General features: G+C 39.9%; 1 protein-coding gene across 1 annotated transcript; it reads left to right on the top strand.

The window, feature by feature from the left end:
- Positions 1–4,154: 4,154 nt before the first annotated feature.
- LOC109920357 (fibroblast growth factor 19-like) lies at positions 4,155–7,760 on the top strand. Its single transcript, XM_020520396.2, has 3 exons — positions 4,155–4,550; positions 5,279–5,382; positions 5,889–7,760. The coding sequence occupies exons 1-3, from the start codon at positions 4,208–4,210 to the stop codon at positions 6,180–6,182; spliced, it is 741 nt and encodes a 246-aa protein (XP_020375985.2). The 5' UTR covers positions 4,155–4,207; the 3' UTR covers positions 6,183–7,760.
- Positions 7,761–20,309: the final 12,549 nt, after the last annotated feature.

The raw sequence follows: 20,309 nt of genomic DNA, 5'->3' as shown, positions 1-20,309 counted from the left end.
TCTCAGCTGGAATATCGTGTGCAGTTCTGGAACTACACCACCAAAAGATGTGAATGCATTGGAAATAGTGTGGAACAGATTTACAACAATGGTTCCAGGGATAAGACACTTCAGTTAGGCTAGATTGGAGAGGCTCAGACTGTTCTCCTTGGAGACAGGAAACTAAGAGGAAATCTGATGCAAGTTTTCAAAATCATGAGGGTGCTGATGTGTAGATAGGAAGAACCTGTTCCTATTGATAAAAGGATCAAGAATGAGAGGGCGCAAATTTAAAATGATTTACAAAAGAACCAAATGTGATGTCAGGGAAAATATTTTCACACAATGAGTGATTCTGCTCTAGAAAGCACTGCCTGGAAGTGTGATGGAGCCAGGTTCAATTGAGGCATTCAAGAGGGCATTGAATGTTTATTTTCAGGAAAAGACAGAAGAATGATTCTAAGTCATGATGCTCATTTGGAGAGCCAGTTCAGACAAGATGGGCTGAATCACTTCCTTCTGCACTGTAACACTTCTGTTATTCTGTGATTCTTCCATCCTCTGGCAACACTCCCACGGCTAAAAAACAATGGAGAATTATGGCCTGTACCTCTGCAATTTCCACTGTCTTCCTTCAGCATTCTTGGTTGTGTCCCACTTTGACCTGATGACTTTTAAACTTTTAAATACAATTTTGCTGATACCTTCCCTTTATCAATTCAACCAATTCAATCTCTCAACTTTTTCCTCTCTTTCATTCTGATTTTGGTAGCATCTTCTTTCTTGATAAAAACAATTGCAGAGTATTTAGTACCAAAGCCAGGCTGTCTTCATGTTTAGATCCCCATTGTGGGCCCTAATTGGCTCACTCCTATTCTTACTACCCTTTTGTTATGTCAGCTGCCAGTCTCCGAACTCTATCATTAGCCTCTGTACATTCTACGTATCTGTAGTATCAATCAAGCAGCTGTTGTTTGAACACTTTTACCGCTCCACCTTACCCTCTATCCTTTTCACCATTCAACAAGCTTTGGCTTTTATTATCCTCTCTTGGGGTTATACCTCAACTTATACCCAAACATCCCTCTAAGACTGCCTATCATTCCATTTGTTTGGTCCGCCAATTTTTGTTTCCAATTTGTCTGGGACAGATCTGTTCTTTATCTATTTAAGCTTATTCGTCTGAAATTTTTTTTTGTTCATTCACAAGATATGGGCATCTCTGGCTAGGCTAACATTTATGCCCATCCCTAATTGCCCAGAGGGCAGTTAAGAGTCAACCACATGTAGGCTAGACTGGGTAAGGAGAGCAGTTTTCTTCCTGAAAGGACAGTAGTGAACCAGATGAGTTTTTCCAACAATCAACAATGGATCCATGGTTATTATTAGACTCTTAATTCCAGATTTTTATTGTTATTTCCACCATCCTCCGTGGTGGGATTTGAACCCAGGCCACTAAACATTCCTTGGGTCTCTGGAATAGCAATCTAGCAATAATACTACTAGGCCATCACCTCCAACATTAAGGATTTTTACTCCAAATTGGACTTTGCCCTTTTGTGTAGCTAATTTTGTGTAGCTAAGGGTGGCTCAGTGGTTAGCACTGCTGCCTCACAGTGCTAGGGACCTGGGTTCAATTCCACCCTTGGGTGACTGTCTGTGTGGAGTTTGCATATTCTCCCTGTGTCTGTATGAGTTTCCTCTGGGTGCTCCAGTTTCCTCCCACAGTCCAAAGATGTGCAGGTTAGGTGGATTGGCCATGCTAAATTGCCTATAGTGTTCAGATTAGGGGGATGGTTCTGGGTGGGATGCTCTGAGGGTCAGTGTGGGCTTGTTGGGCTAAAGGGCTTGTTTCCACACTGTAGGTATCTATGAATTTAAGCCCTATGATATTATAGTTTTTTTTGCTGAAACTTGATCCACGAGTTGATATTATTCCGCAGAAATCCCCTTCTTTGTTCAGCTTGAACGTGTTCAATCAAGAAAATTCTCCTGAACACTTTTCAAATACTTTTTCCCCTTCAAACTAGAGTCCCAATCCATGTCAAGATTATTGAATGTTCCCCTTTTATTATAGTACACTATAGTTCCTGCACCCCTTTGTAATTTCCCGGCTTGTTTTGCTCTTTATATCTTTCCTACTAATTAGTGACCTGTAGAGGACACGGAATAATGTTAGGGTACCTCTGTCGTTTTTAGCTTTAACTAAATGTGTTTGGTTCCTCTAGGAAATCGTTTCTCTCCAACATTGTAATATTCTCCTTAACCAATATTTCCACCACTCCTTCTTTCGTTCCTTATCTTTCCCGAACACCTTGTATTAAGAATATTTCTTACCAGGACCTATCCTTGTCTAAGCTAGTTCTCTGTTATTCCCACAACTTCATATTCCCATGGGGCTATTTGCAATTACAACTCGCCACTCGAACGTACCAAAATGGATTTCTGTGCAAGAACATTTATTTTAAAATCTTCGTACCAATATCACGGTTTGTCTGTTTTAGTGTAGAGGTTGGGGTGAGTTGTGGAATAGACATGTAGGTATTGCACAGAAGGATGTAGCGGATTTGGGCTTTTCGGAAGGTCAGTGGAGCTGTGCATCACAAAGGTCGAAGCCTGCCCCCTTGTGGAGCTTTCAAAGATATGTGTCACTACAATTGTATAGAAACCGCTTGATTCAGGAGCAGATTACCTCTCACAGCAACTGCGAGGTTTACTCAATTTTCAAAATGCTCAAATAATTGGCGATAATCCAGCTAAAAGTGATGTCCTGCCGTAGCTGGGGTAAGACCAACAGTAATAATTGCAAATCTTGATTGATAGCACCCAATAAGCCTGTAATGAAAGACACTGGTTGAATCGGTTTGGGACTGTGGCAGAAAAGGTGGACTGCATTTTGACCCGGTCATGAAGCACTATGATCTGGTTAGCTCCATTAATGTTAATGTGACAACCATCTCAAATATGCGCAGCAAAACGCATGTAATCATCAGAATCTACCCTTAGAAACTGATTAAATGCTGCAATTATAAACGGTGTGAATGAAAACAATGGGAATTCTATCTGAGTTACGTGCGAGGGAATGCATTCGAGTCAAAGTAAATTTCACGGTAAAGACCTCATTACACTGTTGATCCAATTACTTTCCCGGAATCCCTGCCCTTCTTATCAGGTTTCTGGAAATGACAGGACATTAATTGGCTGTTTCCCCAAGATTCACATGTAGAATGTCAGCCTGGAGACGCGAGTTAGGAACACGTGTTGGGCGCTACAGGGAAATATGAAATGCGCCCTTGGTGTGGCAATGACTCCTTTAGTTTCGATTATTGTGGATTGTAAATTTAACAGGAAATTGAAAGGAGGCGATTTTTGCTCCGGAAACCTTAATAAAACAACTCTAATCGGACCCTACACTGAACATCAAATAAACAGACAGCAGCTATTTTCGCGCTTGATAACAAGAACTCACCTCAGTTCAGGTCCATCAACTGAACTTTGAAAAATGAAATTACACTCGGCTTTTGGCAATTTTGTTTTTTAAAAAATCTTCATATACAACTGCTGTCCGTTTATCAAATGCAACAGTTTTTAAAAACAGTGCATGTTATTTCATGAAGAACCCCAAATCTTCCTGTCTCGGAGTTGTGAAAATAATTGCAAGCCACGTGGAAACAGCGAGTGTGAATGTAACTGGAGAAATGGGAAAAGATCTGTTTGAGGTGTGGGTGGAGAGAGAGAACCCCTCATATTTGTAAGGAGCAATGTTTAGTTTTGACTGAGATGAATAAAGCAGATGGGAAAGTATCGCAAAGGTGTGATGGGGAGACACAGACACCCAAAGGCAATCATATTAATAAAAACAAACAACAGAAAAGAAATGGGGAGGGAAGGGCGGGTGGAATCTGGTGAATAAAGGACATCTCCCCAGGTTGAGCTATGTTCCAGGAAGAGAAATCACTTTCTAGTGAAGCGAGTTAACGAGGGAATCGGTCTCCTGCTGTGAAATAGTTGGGGTAAAGTTCGCATTTCGTACTCTGGCTGAAGTCTATCCTGTTTGTAGTGTGTGTGTGTGTGTGTGTGAAAGGCACCGCACGTATCCCCATCATTGATTCCAACTGTGGCCATATCCTCCTCCCCCTCCCCCTCCCAATACTAGTTTTCCTCGGGATCCAGTGCAGAAACCCAGGACCTGTCACATCACTGGCTTCCTGCCGGCGCTTTAAGGTGGATGATTCTGATGTCATTTGCTACATTGAGTTTAAAAGCAGCGCAATGGGTTCAGAGGCGGGAGAGCGATCCCGCTGATTTCCAGGAGAAGCTCCCAGCTCCAGCCCCCGGGTTAGGGATGGGCACCAACATTCTCAGCTGCGTCGCCGTATACTTCGCCGTCTCCCTCGGGGCTTCACTGGTCAGATCAACTCCTCTGGTGAGGACGGATTCAGGCGCTCAGCTGGAACGGGACTGGGGTCAGCAGATCCGATTTAAGCACCTGTACATGGAAGGCAACAGCAGGCACTTACAGATCAACCCTGATGGACATATTGACAGCTCCAACTCCCAGAACTTTTACAGTAAGTCTCATTTCTCTCAAGTCTGCAAGCGGCATGCCCTGGCAAAGAAAATTCTTTTTTTCTACATTTCATTCTACTTACATCATGTCATGATGCAATATCAGAGTATTATGTTTGGAATTATTTGGTGGTTATATTTTTATAATAGCACGTGGCTATAATCTGTAGTCATGAGGTTTCTGGTCTCCCTTTCTCTAACAAACAAAACCCATGACAGTCCCAAAAGCTGGTTCAATTTCAGCTCCTAGCTTTCAACTATGTCATTTTGTCCAAAGCTTGGTAAAGGTGACTCTGCGTTGTTTCATTTCTGTTACTGTATCGAACAATTCTAATAACTGCAACGAATTGAGCGGATCGTTTGAACGTTTCCTTTTAGAACTGCTGTCCTTGAAGAGTGATGAATCACTGATGGGATGATAGCGTGTCGTGCACTCACTTTGCAGGATGTTACAGGATAAAAGTTGGGTCGCGGCCACCTCGTTACTGAGCTCCCTCCCTCTGTGCTTTCACGATGCCGCGCAGAAAGAGGCAGTTCGGCCCATCGTGACCATGACAGCTCTTTGAAAAAGAGCTCGCCAATCAGACACCCCTTTCCCAGAGCTCAGCGAATGCCCCGTTTTAAAAAAAATTACCTCCCTTGATTTTTTTTCCCGAAACCAAACAGCGGCCTGGGGATAGTGTGGCGGGTTGGTGACACTGTGTAACTTTTTTGTGTGTGTGGATTACAGCTCTGTTGGAGATCAAAGCAGTGGAACCAGGACACGTGGTGATCCGAGGAGTGAGGACGGGACGGTACCTCTGCATGGATACCGAAGGCAGCATTTTCGGATCAGTGAGTATCCCATACCTGGTTACTCAAAAGTAGCAAGGCTGCTCTGCTGAACAAATTTCTCAAAAACAAATCTCTTCCTCGCGGCAGACGTGTCTAAGACCATAAGTTTAAATTGAGGAGCAAGCAGTTTAGAGAAGATCTGAGGAAAGAAAAAGTCCACACAGTGGTAGAAATATGGAAGGTGCTGCCTGAGAAGGTGGAGGAGGCAGATACTCTCCCAACATTTAAAAAACATCTGGATGAGCACTTAAAATGCCAGGGCATGGAAAGCAATGGGCCAAGTGCAGGTTAAAAAGGATTAGTGTAGTGGTGTTTGTTGGTCAGCATAGCCATGGTGGGCCGATGGGCCTGTTTCTATGCTGTGTGACATTATGACTTCATTCCCAAACACCCATACACTGTCGGTCCTGAATTTAAGATGATGTGAATAGAGGACAATGATCTCTCTCGGATTAAACTTGTTCTTAAGTTTTTTGATTTCTAAACTCTTTCCCCTTTTGCAATAGATGACCTACCGTGAGGATGATTGCAATTTCAAAGAGGAACAGTTACAAACATTTTACAATGTGTACCACTCCCCAAGACACAAGATGGTGTTGAGTCTGAGCCTAGACAAGCGCCCGTTCATCCCTAACAGAGAACTGCCTCCGCTCTCAATGTTTTTGCCGCGAGAAAATGAGTTGCCAACCACGATGCACAGCCGGAGGAACCCCGAGCGAGAGACCAATGACACAGACCCCTTCGAGATGAGAACAGGACAACTAGCGAGTCCCAAACTCTCCAGAATTGGCCGAGGGTAATGCTGCAGGCCCATGTTATACCGACTTTGAGAATCCAATGGCTATGATTAACAACATTGGCCCAAAAGTACTCTCACCAGGACCCGATTTGACCTCTGTATCATAACTGTGTAATCCCAACAAAGGGAATTAGAGCAGATAAAACCAGTTGATGATCCACTGACGGGACTAGTCACACAATGATGATGTAAGGGTCACTCAGCTCATTCACCCGAAATGACTCTGACATTTTGTATTGCAGTGGTTAGCCGATTTTCCAAAGGCATTTCACTTCCATTATTCTTCCTTGGTGTCTATTCCATACTCTTCACTTCTAACGTGAAGAAAATGACCCTGATATCAGTTCTGAATTTGCCTTTTGCTGGTTGAACTAGCGTCCCCTGTACTTAACCCTGGCTACTTCATTTTAAATGACATTTGGGATATATCTTCAATTCCTTTACTATCGACGACTCCTTTTTGTGATAGATGCTTTCTGCAGTCTTATCTCATATCTCTAACCTAGTATTTCAATGACCACCTTTTCTATTGCTGCACCTTTTGCATTTTTCAAAACTCAGTGCAGAATGCAACACAGAAGATACAGTCATACCAAAGCATGGGACAATCTAACCAATACATTCTCTGACTTGCATCCTACTGTTTTTGCATTCTGCCATTTTTTTCTAATGGTTTCTGTATTGGGTGGGCATACTGAACATCTAGTGCTGTCCACGAAGACCCCTAGCCATTTTTGGCTTTATTTCAACACCATTCATGGATTATGCATTTCATCTATTTTTGTCTGCCATACCCTAAATGCACTACTTTCCATTTCTCCTCTTTAAAGCTCATTTGGCTTTACATTGCTCACTTGTATACTTATTTCAACTCATTCCAACCCTACAATTTGGTATTATCCTCACATTTCGCTGTCATGCCTGAATCCAGGCCATTAATATAAATTCGAAATAATAACGCTCCCAACTGTGAAGCTTGGGGTTTAGTACTTCATACACCCTGACATTACTCCTTTAACCATTACTGGTTGCCTTGTTACTCTTAACCAGTTCCTTTTCCACTTCCAAAATTTACCTTAAAATTTGAATTTAACTAGTCATCTTTTGTGCAGTGGTTTTGGCAAACTCCATTCTGGAGTTTACGTTGACCATATTTAGGGTCTACTACAGTCCACTTGAATTGTTATTACCTTAAAGAGTTTGAAGAGACTGATGAAGCCAGAGCTTTCTCTTCGAAGTCCAGACTTAATGAATAGCCCCTTTCTGTGTTGTAAACTCCATGAATGATACTTCCCAGTGCTTATTTCCTTGGAAAGGAAATCACACACATAAAATTTATATATATAAAGAGCAGAAGGCAATGTAAATGCTTTCTATTTCACTTATATAAAAGACTTGAATCACTCCCTCGCCATATATATGAAATTAACCTTGTCTGTGAAATTGTACGGTCTGTTCTGAGTTATCTATTTATTTAAATTATTGCTCTCAATATTTATATTTATATATATATGCCAATACATTTTATAAATATGTTTTTTAATGGCAATTTGTACAACTTAGATAATATAACAGAAGTAGAAAATAAATGGCACTTTGTTCCCTATGAAGTTTTGGATTTATTTGAATAATTATTCAAGAATCTTTCAGATGTCCTATTATGATAGAGCAGATTATTAAATGGTCAGATTATAGTCCTTAAAACTTGATTGCTGTACTTGGGTAAACATCAATTAAGTATATCCTCAGTAAGTTCCATGAGCTTCCGTGTTGTCATTTATTTCCTTGGAGCAAAAATTTTGAATGTCCCTCTTTACTAACATAATCAGTGTGCAACTGATATATTTGATACCCACACAACTGCAGTTTGAGGCCGAGAGAATCAGGGTTGGCAGCTCGCAGTGTAATTCATTTAACCTATAATTAATGGGTGTGTAATTTTATGGGATAATTTATTACATCAAACAGTATTTCATTCAGTTCTAATCTCCTGATGTTAAGGATGTTGTTAACTTTACAGGAAAGGGTTGGAAGAGATACAACTTATTTTGTCTGTTTGTTAAGTTGGAACTGTCCAGCATTACTGAGGAATGACGTTAGTTAGCAAAACTTGAGATATGTAAGCTATGCAGATTTTTACAGTAAAACTCACTTTAAAATTCCTTAAAATGTAGTGTTATATTTACAAATTCTTTGGTGCCAGTGACTGGATTTTTACTGGTATATTTCGCAAAGAGCTGTTTGCTGATTCGTCATGCCAAAGTAAACAAGGATGGTGTCACAATTTTCTCGCCATAAGTGGCATGGCTGAGATAAGCGGCACGGCTAGACTGCTTTGGAGTTAGGATAAAGATATGTTTCCACTTTCATTTAGTTGCTAGTTTTTGATTGGCTCTGGTCAAGGTTATAAATTGTTATCCGAAACCGATGTAATAAATTATAATGTGCCTTCGGTCGTTTTTGACAACGGGAATGGCTATTGTTATATTACACCCACACTTGGCAAAATATTTAGCCTCATTTCCTAATATAGTTTGACCAACTACTGGAGTCAGTTTTGTTGGTTTTATTATTGATATGGAAAGGGATATTGTTGTCAGGGAAAGAAAGCCTTTGCTGTCACATGCAGGCTGGCAAGAGATCATGTTGTGCTGTGACTCTATTACTCTTGAACTTGCCAATGCAGTTTTAGATGTTGGTTGTTAGCTACCCAGCACATTAGGAGAACTCCCTGCTCTGTGAAATAGCACTGTGGGACCTTTCATAATAATTTCCTCCTCGTTGGCAGTCACTCATTATAGAGTAGACTGTCTACCCAGGAAATTGTGTGTTTAGGTGTGTTGAATTCCTTTAGGTAGACACCTTGTGTGGGGCATCTTTTAATATAGGAAAGCTGTTGCAAATCACCTGACACATGGTCCATGACAGAAGGTAGATCCAGTTCTGGTGGCAATGAAACCTCAACAATGGGGTCTGCCCCTACTGCTGCAGCCTTCATCTGCCATTGCCATTCATAGTATATGAATATCTTCCACCTGAACTGCTCATGAAGATTTGTTTTAAGAATATTCTAATCTCAAAGGCAGCGGTAGCTTCAGTTTAATGTAACATCCGAAAGATGGTTTCACTTAAGTTTGCATCTTTCTTAGTTGAAAAAGCAAAGATAAAAGCTCCACCGGGGTATAACAGGAATAGGAGACATTCTAGTCTCTGCAAGGCATTAAAGCATCAAAAGTAGAAGGAAGAAAAGTGAATAAATTGCCACAAATTGGTGTCAGGGTGAACAGAGTGCAAAAAGGTTAAGCAATTTGGGAGATAGAATGTACAGTTACAGACAAATATTGTTAAAACTCAGGAAGACAAAAATAAATACATCTTTTTAAATATTACTCAGTAACTGATACACATATTTATTGTTATATTATTTGTCTTATTAAAGAAAGATTTGCATTTATATAGAACCTTTTGTGTCCTCAGGAAGTTCAAAAGCATTCCACTAAATGTGGCTTAACTTTATTTAATCTCTCAGTGTCAATTAAATAAAGATTTTGGTCACTGCGCTAAATAGTAATAGTTTTATTATCTTACTTAAACTTACATACCACCACCAGTGCATAATAAAACATTCTTCTTTGTAACATTACAAACAATACACTAAAGCATAAATGTTATTTTTTGCCTAAGAGAGAAAGATGATCAATCCTCTTCTTATACCTGCACAGACACCACAGATTGTCCTAAGAGATTTGATTCAATGAGGGTTTAGTTTTTATATTTGGATTTTTCTGTACAATTACCCATGCACTCACGCAACAAGTCCCTCTGATCCTATACAGAGCTATTCTTCAGCATGGAGGTATTTGTCTTATCTGGAATACTGAGCAGTTGGTCTGGCACCTCAGCCACCGGAATAATTAATCCTTGCGGTCACATAGCCGAATTGAAAAATGCAGTAATTAAGTTAAAGTGAACAGACCTTGGACTGATAACACACAAGGGCTTCCTTTTACCTTATGTGAACCATTCATCAAGCAACTAAAAATTGTTCTACTAACAGTTTTAATTGGAAAAATGCCCAATCATCTAAGAGCCTGCGCTATCCAATTTACCCATAACCATATTGGGGAAATGCAATAGATTCCTGTCTCACTAAAGCAAGTTAAGCACTTTTGAAGTGCAACTACCATTATAATGTAGAAAGTACAACAATCAATATCCTCGCACCCAGACACAACAACAGCAATGTAATAATGACCAGATAAAGTATATTGATCGTGTTGTTTGGTGAGGAATTAATAGACACTAGAGTGAACTCTTCTGTTTTTTCTTCAATATAGTGTCCTGGGACTTCTTACAACTTTAGAGAATAGCTAGAAGTTAGGTGTACTGCCTCATCCAGAAGATATCACTCCTGACAATGCGGCACTCCCTCAATACAGCAATTGGATGGCAGCCTGGATTATATGATTAGGTCTCTGGAGTGAGACACAAATATACAACCTGAGAGATTAGGGTGCTACAAATGAACCATACCTGACACTTTATTGAGGACTTGTATTATCCTGAAGGATCCCTAAAGGAAAAAAAAAGTGTTATAGAGTCATAGAGATGTACAGCATGGAAACGGACCCTTCGATCTAACTCATCCATGCTGTAAATTAATCCCATCCCATTTGCCAGCATTTGGCCCACCTTTCCTACTCACGTACCATCCAGATGCCTTTTAAATGTTGTAGTTGTACCAGCCTGTACCACTTCCTCTGGTATCTAATCCCACACACATACCACCCTCTGCGTGAAGAAATTGCCCTTTAAGTTCCTTATAAATCTTTCCCTCTCACCTTAAAGCTATGCCCTCTAGTTTTGAACTCCCCTACCCTTGGGAAAAGAACATGTTTTGTTATATTGCCATTAATTATACAGTTGTTATCTCCTGATAAACTGGAAAACATTATGCTAAGGAGAGGGAAGAAGACTTTCTGATATTGGCAGAGAAAAATGTTTTTAATCAATGTATCTCCAGTTCAGGAATGAAAATATTCTGAGTCTGCTTCTGGAAAATGAAGTGTAGTACACTATTGTAAGAAATAATCTAGCGAATCATGATGACAATATATTACTCTGTTTAAGTTAATTCGGAAAGAGACCAGAAAATACCAAAGGTACAAATGCTGAACTGGGGAAGAGTTTATTTCAGAGTGCAGCACTGAAATGGGTGATGTCAAGAGCAGAGTTGGAAAAAAAACTGGTCTGTGAAGGGTAATGGGGATAAGAACACAGAGTGGTATTGCAGATATGGATTTGATATATGTCAATATTTACTTTAAATTGCCATAAATTGGATCAAATAATTAGTTAAAAAAATTTAAAATGCTAATTATATTACATACTTGAAGTTGAATCAATTAAGTAAATAAAACGCACTTATCTGGGGCAACAAGAACAGAAGTTGCTGGAAAAGCACAGAACAGGAAGGGTCACTGGACCTGAAATGTTAACTCTGATTTCTCTTGACCTGGAGGTGCCAGTGTTGGACTGGGGTGGACAAAATCAGAATTCATGTGACACCAGGTTATAATCCAACAGGTTTATTTGAAAGCACAAGTTTTCGGAGTGCAGCCCCTTTGTCAGGTGAAGTGAGAGAGAAGAGCACACAGACACAGAATTTATAGGCAGAGAGCTCAGGGGCAGAGAGATCAAAAGATCATACAACTGTGTGAGTGGAGTGTCCAATAATAAGTCGTTGCGGGTGACCAGGGATGTTAGACAATGTGAGTAAAGTGTCAACAACTGAATAACAAATGAAAGGATGACCTATAATCTGATTAAATGAGGCAGAAAAATAATTACAAAAATTTAAAAATAAGGTGGTGCTGGACATGAACCAAATGACTGGATTAGCATGATAGGTATGAGAGTCACATGCTGAGGGTCTAACCAAAGTAATAAGCAATCTAAAGCTGTACAAATTAATTAAGGTAGAAAGATCATAACAATTTATCAAGGTGATGGTGTCAAAACTGGACAGTAAGGAAGGTTTTACAGATGCAGAACAGTGTGGTGGGGTCACATGTACTACCACACGAACCCAAGATCACGGTTGAGGCTGTCTTCATGGGTACGGAACTTGGCTATCAGTTGCTGCTAAACGATTCTGCGTTGTTGTTTATCTCAAAGTCTGCCTTGGAGGACACTTACTTGAAAATCAGAGGCTGAATGTCCTTGACTTCTCTTCACACCTGCTGAGCTTTTCCAGCAATTTCTGATTTATAACATCTGCAGTTCTTTCAGTTATCTGGGGCTTGTTTATTGAAATGAATTTGTAAATAGTTTACAGGCTGCCATGCAATTGTTATGTGACTTCTAACTCTGAACTCTTCTTTCACGTTAGAGTCGTAGCCATTAAACACATTAAAGCATGATGTAACTAATATGAGGTTGAACTTTCTCAAGTGTGCGAGAACCAGCTGTTGTAAAGGAAAAGGAAGCATTAAACTAGTCTGCAACTTTGAAAGCTGAATGGCTGATTTTTCCACTCCATGCTGTTGAGTTAATGAAGGAGATTTGAGACAGAATTAGATTTTCCAACTCTCAGTAACAGAAGTATGAAATAGCTACAGAACTCAATAAAAAGCCTAAACAATAAACCCTGTTTGAGTTAGGATAAAAGTGTTACAAGCTGCATTGACTGTTACTAAACTCTGCTGAGGAGCAGAGGACTTTCATGGGAGAGATCTTGAAGGCTTTGAATAAAAAATGTTAAAATAATGGTAATGTTTCTTCTGGATGGCATGTGTCTAATGTCAGAACTCGGGGGTGAGGAAACTATTGGTTAATAAGTGATAGCGCTGACACATCTAGATGAATCCTGAGATTTTGGGCAAGTGAAAGATCACCTCATCAGAAATACCATTGTTTTAGGCAGAAAAGATCCTGCTGTGAAAGCACATCTGCTGAGAGAAGAAAAAGAGGAGAAAGGAAAATATACAATTAACAATGCTTGAAGTCAAGTCCTTAGGTCATGTACTGACAGGAAAAGGACTTTGTATGGATCCTGACAAAGCGAGAGCTGTAGCAGAAATACAGCAACCAACTGTTCTGAAAGCAGTGTAATGATTTTTTAGATTTGTGAACCTAGCAAAATTCTTATTTGATTTGTCATCACAGTGTGAGCTATGCAAATTCACTGCTGAAGATGTGCAATGGTATTGGGGCAAAGAGCAAGAAACAGTTTTCACTAGAATCAAAAAATTAGCAGCAACAGCTTAACGTGCTCTGGAATTCGGCAACTCAGCACAGACATCTGAAAGATTGGAGTCTTGTTGTGACCAAGCGCTTACCATGATATTCACACTCCCAAGGGAAGGAGCAACAGCTTGGGAATGGGCAGATAGCAGGAAAAGTGACAACAACAACTCAGGATGCATAACCTTAAAATACCTGAATATTTTAGAGATAATAGTTGGCAAAATGCATGTCTAGAGATTGATGAGGGTGGGATAGACTATAAAATCAGTTTTGTTCATGAATGATACTACTTCTTTACATCCAGTCTATATATTGGATAACTTGGTTCAGTTGCGACTTCAAATGGTGGGGCGCGTACCAAATGTTGGAAAAATCCATTTGCACTACAATGTACAGGCCAGCTTGCTATAGTCACATGACCTCTACTCCTGTCCTTTCAATTTAGTAATAGTAGCTGATCAGAATAGAATATTTAATATTAGAGTAGTTGATAGGGCTTCAAACAAATAAAGGGGTGCAGAGGTGGCAGGATTCAGGAGAAAGCAACCATAAAAGCAGGGAGAAAATGAGAAGCTTGTAGGGTGGAGTAGCAATTTCAGTAAAAATAAGCAGAGTGGATTACGAAGTGGCCAAGAATTTATTAAATGTAACAAGGCATTAGTGATTAAGGTGACAATTGGGAGAATAGAAAAGACGTTAAAGCTAAAGGTATCATATCTAAATGTGCAAAGTATTTGTCACAAAATAAATGAACAACTAGTGCAGATATTAAAAATGCATTTGATCTATTAGGCATTATGAGGACCTGATTACAGAGTGACTAAGCTCAGGAACTAAGTGTTCCAAAATACTTTTAGAAAAGGCAAGCAACATGGAAAAAAGGTGGTTCTGAAGTCCTGTGGAAGGGTCACTGAATCTGAGACGTTAACTCTGATTTCTCTCCACAGATGCTGCCAGACCTGCTGAGATTTTCCAGCAATTTCTGTTTATGAGAAAGGTTTGGGCCGGGGTAAATGTAGCCTTGACAATAAAGGATGAGAGAAAGGTGGTAGAGAGAAAGGACCTTTAAACAAATAAATTAAAATGTAGAATAGGTTTGAGTGGAGCTAAGAAACAATAAGAAACAGAAATCCTTGGTGGGAGTAATCTATATGTCCCCTGTAATTTTAGGCAGAAGGTAAACTTTAAAAAATTAGAGGTTCATGTAATAAGGAGAATTGTCAATTCTCAAAGGATTGGAAGTCTTTACACTTCTCCACCCCAGGGAGCTATGTTGTTCACTTGTTGCCCGTAATCTAGACATAAATTGATAGTTTATTAGTACTGGAGGAATTAAAAGTATCAGGGATAGTGCCAGAATGTGACATTGCGGTCAAAGAACAGTCATGATCTTGTTGACTTGGTCTCTGCCTTCACAAAAGAAACCCCAAAACATTCTGGAAATAGCAGAAAACTAAGATTCTAGTGATACTGATGAATGTAAATAAATTAATGTTAATAAAGGAATTGTACCAAATAAATAAAGGATCAAAAGTAAGCAACTCCACTTAACTTGATCATCTATATCTTAGAGTTTTATTAAAATATATGGTTAAGAGATTGCGGATGATTGGCTTTGATGTTCTAAAATTAAAAGATGGAGGGACAAATAAAGCAGGGAACTATAAGCCTGTTAACATGATATGAAGTAGTGGGAAAAGTGTAAGCAAGCACCTCATGAGTGAAATGGAGGCATCTAATGTCTCATTGCCTACTGAGGTGGAGGTTATAGAATTACTCCCTGAAGATATTAGCTGGATATGACCTCCTGCCGCTTCTCTTCATCTTACTTCAAGCAGCTTATCCTCTTCTGTGTCAACTTTGCACATTCTCCCTGTCATGCTGCAGACCAAACAAGATAGAAACTACAGCAAGTTCTCTCCATAGATGCCTTTGGATTCCAAGCCACATGCCACAGCCCACCCTGTAGACTTCACTGATTTACAATGAGGGAACGCACCATCAGACACTTCTGCTACCATAGCAGCTGCCCCTTGGAAACCACAAACTAACTTGAGGAAACATTCTTGTGAGCAAGCCATCCTGCTGCCGAGCGCATTGGTCAATTGCGAGAGGTTAAGACAGCTCAGCAACTAGAACTTTGAAATTGAATATGTGTACTTTTTATAAGATGCACTGCAGAAATTCGCCACAGATTCTTAGATCCAAGCCCACAACCACTTCCATCTAGAAGGACAAGGGCAACAGATCCATGGGAACACCACCACTGCTAGTTGCCCTCTAAGCCACTTATCATCCTAACTTGAAAATATATTGCTGTTCCTTCAGTGTGGTTGGGTCAAAATCCTGGAATTTTGTCCTTAAGGGCATTGTGGGTCAACCTACAACATATGGACTGCAGTGGTTCAAGAAGGCAGCTCACCACCACCTTCTCAAGGGCAACTAGGACAGCGCAATAAATGCTGGTCCAGCCAGCAATACCAACATCTCATGAGTGAATTAAAGAAACACCCAATACAAGTACTACAGGTACGGACATTATCTTTGTTATCACTTGCATCCTAACATTGAAGGTAAGAAGAAAAATCCTTTGCCTTGAATCCAATGATGGTCTTTTGTCAGATTTGTTTTATTTTGTTGGGGTGCTTTCATGGCTTCTTTCCCCTCCTCTTTGGACCATGAACACCAGGAGCTTTTTGTTTGATCAGCTTTGGAGCAAAATCTGGACAGCTGTTTACCCAATTGGGATCAATGAATGACAGAGTGGATTGTTTACTTGAACTATGAGTCATAGGCAAACTCCTCACAGAATCAACAATCTAAAAATATTGCCAATTGAAAATAACAAATGCAGGACTAGGTAACAGTTATACAACAAAGACATTGCTAACTGGTGAGCAAGTAAAACCTTACGAGAAAATATAACCAAAAAAAAACACATAAAAAGTCAGAGGTATCGGCCACTCTGACAATAGAACATATTGATTGCAATAGTGTAAGTGCCAAAAGTCAGAATTAGATAAAAGTCACAGCCTTGAATAAAATACAGAGATGATCAAAAGTAAAAAGATATGGAGCACTGTGCATTTAAGTGCATGCAAGTGAGCCAAGAGTGACAAAACATTGCAGCATTATGAATACCCCAGATAACATACAGGGATGTTGGCTGAGAGTGCAGAATGATCAAATCTGATACAAATCTGAGATTCTGCAACATTGAGGACCAAAGTCCACGAAAAATGTGTTATATGGCCAAATTCTAGAAAATAACAGCCTTAGCAAATTGACGAGGCTGGATTTTCAACACTTCAGTAGATACTTCTATGGACATGCACAAGAAATACTTAATAAGAACAACCTAGATAAGTTTCAACGAACCAATGAAATAAGTAATGAAAATAGACTCTACAAATCAAATAGAAAACTTAAGTATGAGAAACCAGGGTGTTTTACATGATAACACACAGAAACAGGTAAAAGAACAATCAGAAGGACAAAGAGAAGTCTGAAATCAAGAAATCTCAAATCAAGAAAATAAATCTCAATAATAATACAAGAAGAAGGGAACCCGAGAAAGGATGAGAAGCAGATTAAATGCTAACCAAGACAAACTGAGGAGAAGAATCATCATTATTTTAATTATTCCTTCTAACTAATAGAATACCTTCAAATAATGAATAATTGAATTATGGCACAGGCACACTATCATGAAGGAAGGTAAAGGAAGGGCATCCAAAACTATAGCTCCATAAATGACCAAACATGTAAAGATTAAAATGGAGGGGGAAAATGACAAACATCGGGTTCATAACAAAGTACAGAACCAGCTAAATCAAAGCAAAATAGGAAACCTGTGAGTCAAAGAGAGTAGTTGAGAATGGATAAGCAGGTAACACAAAATAGAATTCAAAGTCTTTTGCAAGCATAAATACAGGTAGTTCTTATATAACACAATAGTTGTGTTCTTGCGTGACCTTGTGCTATAGAAAATCGCCAGCAAAATTGTGTTATAAGGAAATTGCTATACTGTACAGTAGAAAGTTTGTGTTATTCAAACAGTGTCCACTATTCATCAATCGCATTATAACCAATTGGTGTATAGCAGAACTACCTGTACTAGGAAGGATATATTGGCCTTGGAGGAAGTACAACGTAGGTTTACAAGAATGATATATGGATTTCAGGGGTTAAGTTATGAGGAGAGATTACACAAATTAGGCCTGTTTTCTCTAGAATTTAGAAAGTTAAGAGGTGATCTGATCAAAGTCTTCATGATATTCACAGAAAAAGACAAGACAGATAAAGACAAACTATTTCTATTGGTTGAGAATCCTGGAACTACACAGCATAGTCTGAGAATTAGGGCCAAACCATTTAGGTGAGTTATTAGGAAGCACTTTTACTCAAAGGGTGGTAGAAGTTTGGAACTCTTTTCCACAAATGGCAGCTGATGCTAGATTGGTTGTTACTTCTAAAACTGCGATAGGTAAATTTTTATTGAGCAAAGTATCAAGGGATACGGGCCAAACGCAAGCAAATGGAGTTAAGCCACAGATCAACCATGATGTCTTTGAGCAGCAGAACAGGCTCGAGGGGCTGAATGGTCTACCTATGTTCCTATGTTTCCTAAAAAGGAGTCAAATGAAAGGTGGCACAGAGGACAGATCCAAATGTCTAAATGAATACTTAGATCTGGTTTTGCTGAGGTGGAGGATGCTGCCAGCATCACTGTAAAGGAACTGGTGGTTGAAGGACTTAATAGGTCAGCAACATTTGATGTAACCCAGTCTAGTTGAGATCCATTCTAGGATGCTGAGGGAAGTAAGGCTGAAAATTGCAAAAGTTTTTCCAAAATCTTCTAAACATTGTTAGATGTAAGAGCAGTTTCATGGGTACGTGTGAACAAGAGCAGGCCAATTAGTCATCAAATCTTGTGAGCTATTCAGAAAGATCACAGCTGATCCAAAAAATTAACTCTGTATATTCATCTTTGCCCCATGACCCTTCATAATGTTGGGTAACGAAACCTATCAATTTCAGTTTCAAAATTAACAAATGATCTAGTATATGGGGTCCAATTTTTTGTGCTTGTTGATTGCATTATGGGTGGAGAACGATGCCTCTAGGAATTCCTGTGCGTGTCTATGTTTGGTTTGGGCTACTATGGCTACGTTACATAGTACTATGGTTACTATGGTTAAACTGATGGCCTTCATTGTCTGAGTGTTCTGATATTAAGGAGAGATCGTCATGCCGTTTTGCTGCTAGCTGATGTTCATGTATTCTGATGGCTAGTTTCCTTCCTGTCTGCCCGATGTAATGTTTGTGGCAGTCATTGCATGGTATTTTGTAAACCATGCTGGTTCTGCATTGTGTGGGAATGGGGTCTTTAATCCTTGTAAATGTTTGTCGTAGAGTGGCTGTGCGCCTGTGGGCTACAATGATTCCTAGTGGTCTTATGAGTCTTGTTGTCAGTTCTGATATGTTCTTGATGTAGGTCAGTGTGGCCAGTGTGTCAGGGCGTACTGTGTCCTCCTGTTGTTGTCTGTTTAGTAGGTACCTGCAGATGAAGTTGCAGTGATATCCGTTTATAGCGAGGATTTTGTACAGATGCTCTTCCTCTTTCCTTCATAGTTCTGGAGTGTTGCAATGTGGCCCGTTTAAATAGTGTCCTGATGCAGTTTTGTTTGTGGACATTGGGGTGGTTGCTGTGGAAGTTGAGGATTTGATCAGTGTGTGTTGCTTTTCTGTATACTGAAGTTTGGAACTCCCCATTGGGGAATTTAACATCCAGAAACGGAAGCTGATTGTTGTTTTCTTCTTCCCTAGTGAATTTAATCCCTGTGAATATGTTGTTGATGAGGTGGTAGGTCTCTTCTAATTTGTTGTGTTTAATAATGACAAATGTGTTGACTATGTACCAGATCTACAGTTTAAGTTGAATGCGGGGAGGGTGGTGTCTTCTCATCTTTGCATGACTGCCTCTGTAATGAGTCTGAGATGGGTGACCCCATTGGTGTACCATTGATCTGTTCGTATATTTGACCATTAAAGACAAAGTGTGTGGTGAGGCACAGGTCTAGTAGTTTAAGTACGTTGCCCTTGCTAATGGTCTGCATTGCTGCTTCCTCTAGTAATGTAGCCAGTGTTTATTTGGCCAGTGGGATGTCGATTGATCTGAATAAAACTGTGACATCAAAGGATACCATAATCTCATCATCACTGATTTTTATGCTCTTGAGGGTATTGAGGAATTCTTGGGTTGAGTGGATGGAATGGTGTGATCCATCAACTAAGTGTTTCAATTTCTGTCGTAGGTCCTTGGTCAGTTTGTGTGAAGGTGTGCCCGGTAGGGAAACAATGGGTCTGGGGGGGCGATGTCTGGTTTTTGTATCTTAGGAAGTCCATAGAAGTGGGGGTGTTTGTGCCTTTTGGTTTCATTCTCACGCAGTCTGTCTTGGTTTGAATGCCCTGCATCCTTTCGTCTCTTTAGTATCTGGGTGACCCTATTACCTAGTTGCAGTGTTGGGTCTACCGCCACCTGTTGGTAAGTGTTTGTATCTGTGAGCAATGCCTGTGTTTTCTCAATGTGGTCAGGTTTGTTCATAATGACGGTCATGCGCCCTTTGTCTGCTGGTAGGATTATGATGTTCTCGTCTTTCTTGAGTTTATCTAGTGCTTTTCTGTCTGATGTGTTCAGGTTGTCCCCTTTGTTCCTTCTGTGTAGTGTGGGGATTATAGATTATCAGATGGCTTGTTGTGTTTCATCTGTGAGTGTGTCACCTTTCAATGTAGTCTCCAGGGCGGCCATGAAGTCTGTTCTGTTCGCATCTTTGTGGTTGTAGTTCATTCTGCGTAATAGGACAGCTTTCTCCATTTC

This window comes from Rhincodon typus, chromosome 22, assembly GCF_021869965.1.
Source record: "Rhincodon typus isolate 14 chromosome 22, sRhiTyp1.1, whole genome shotgun sequence".
Classification (NCBI taxonomy): Eukaryota; Metazoa; Chordata; class Chondrichthyes; order Orectolobiformes; family Rhincodontidae; genus Rhincodon; species Rhincodon typus.
Note: the sequence above shows the minus strand (reverse complement) of the source record. Positions and strands in the feature narration are given on the sequence as shown.

What these genes read in the sequence shown, in the direction of transcription:
- LOC109920357 (XM_020520396.2), top strand. Translation starts at nt 4,208, where the DNA reads ATGATTCTGATGTCATTTGCTACATTGAGTTTAAAAGCAGCGCAATGG. An exon ending in CAACTCCCAGAACTTTTACA is followed by an intron (nt 4,551 to 5,278) that starts GTAAGTCTCATT and finishes TGTGGATTACAG; the next exon opens with CTCTGTTGGAGATCAAAGCA. An exon ending in AAGGCAGCATTTTCGGATCA is followed by an intron (nt 5,383 to 5,888) that starts GTGAGTATCCCA and finishes CTTTTGCAATAG; the next exon opens with ATGACCTACCGTGAGGATGA.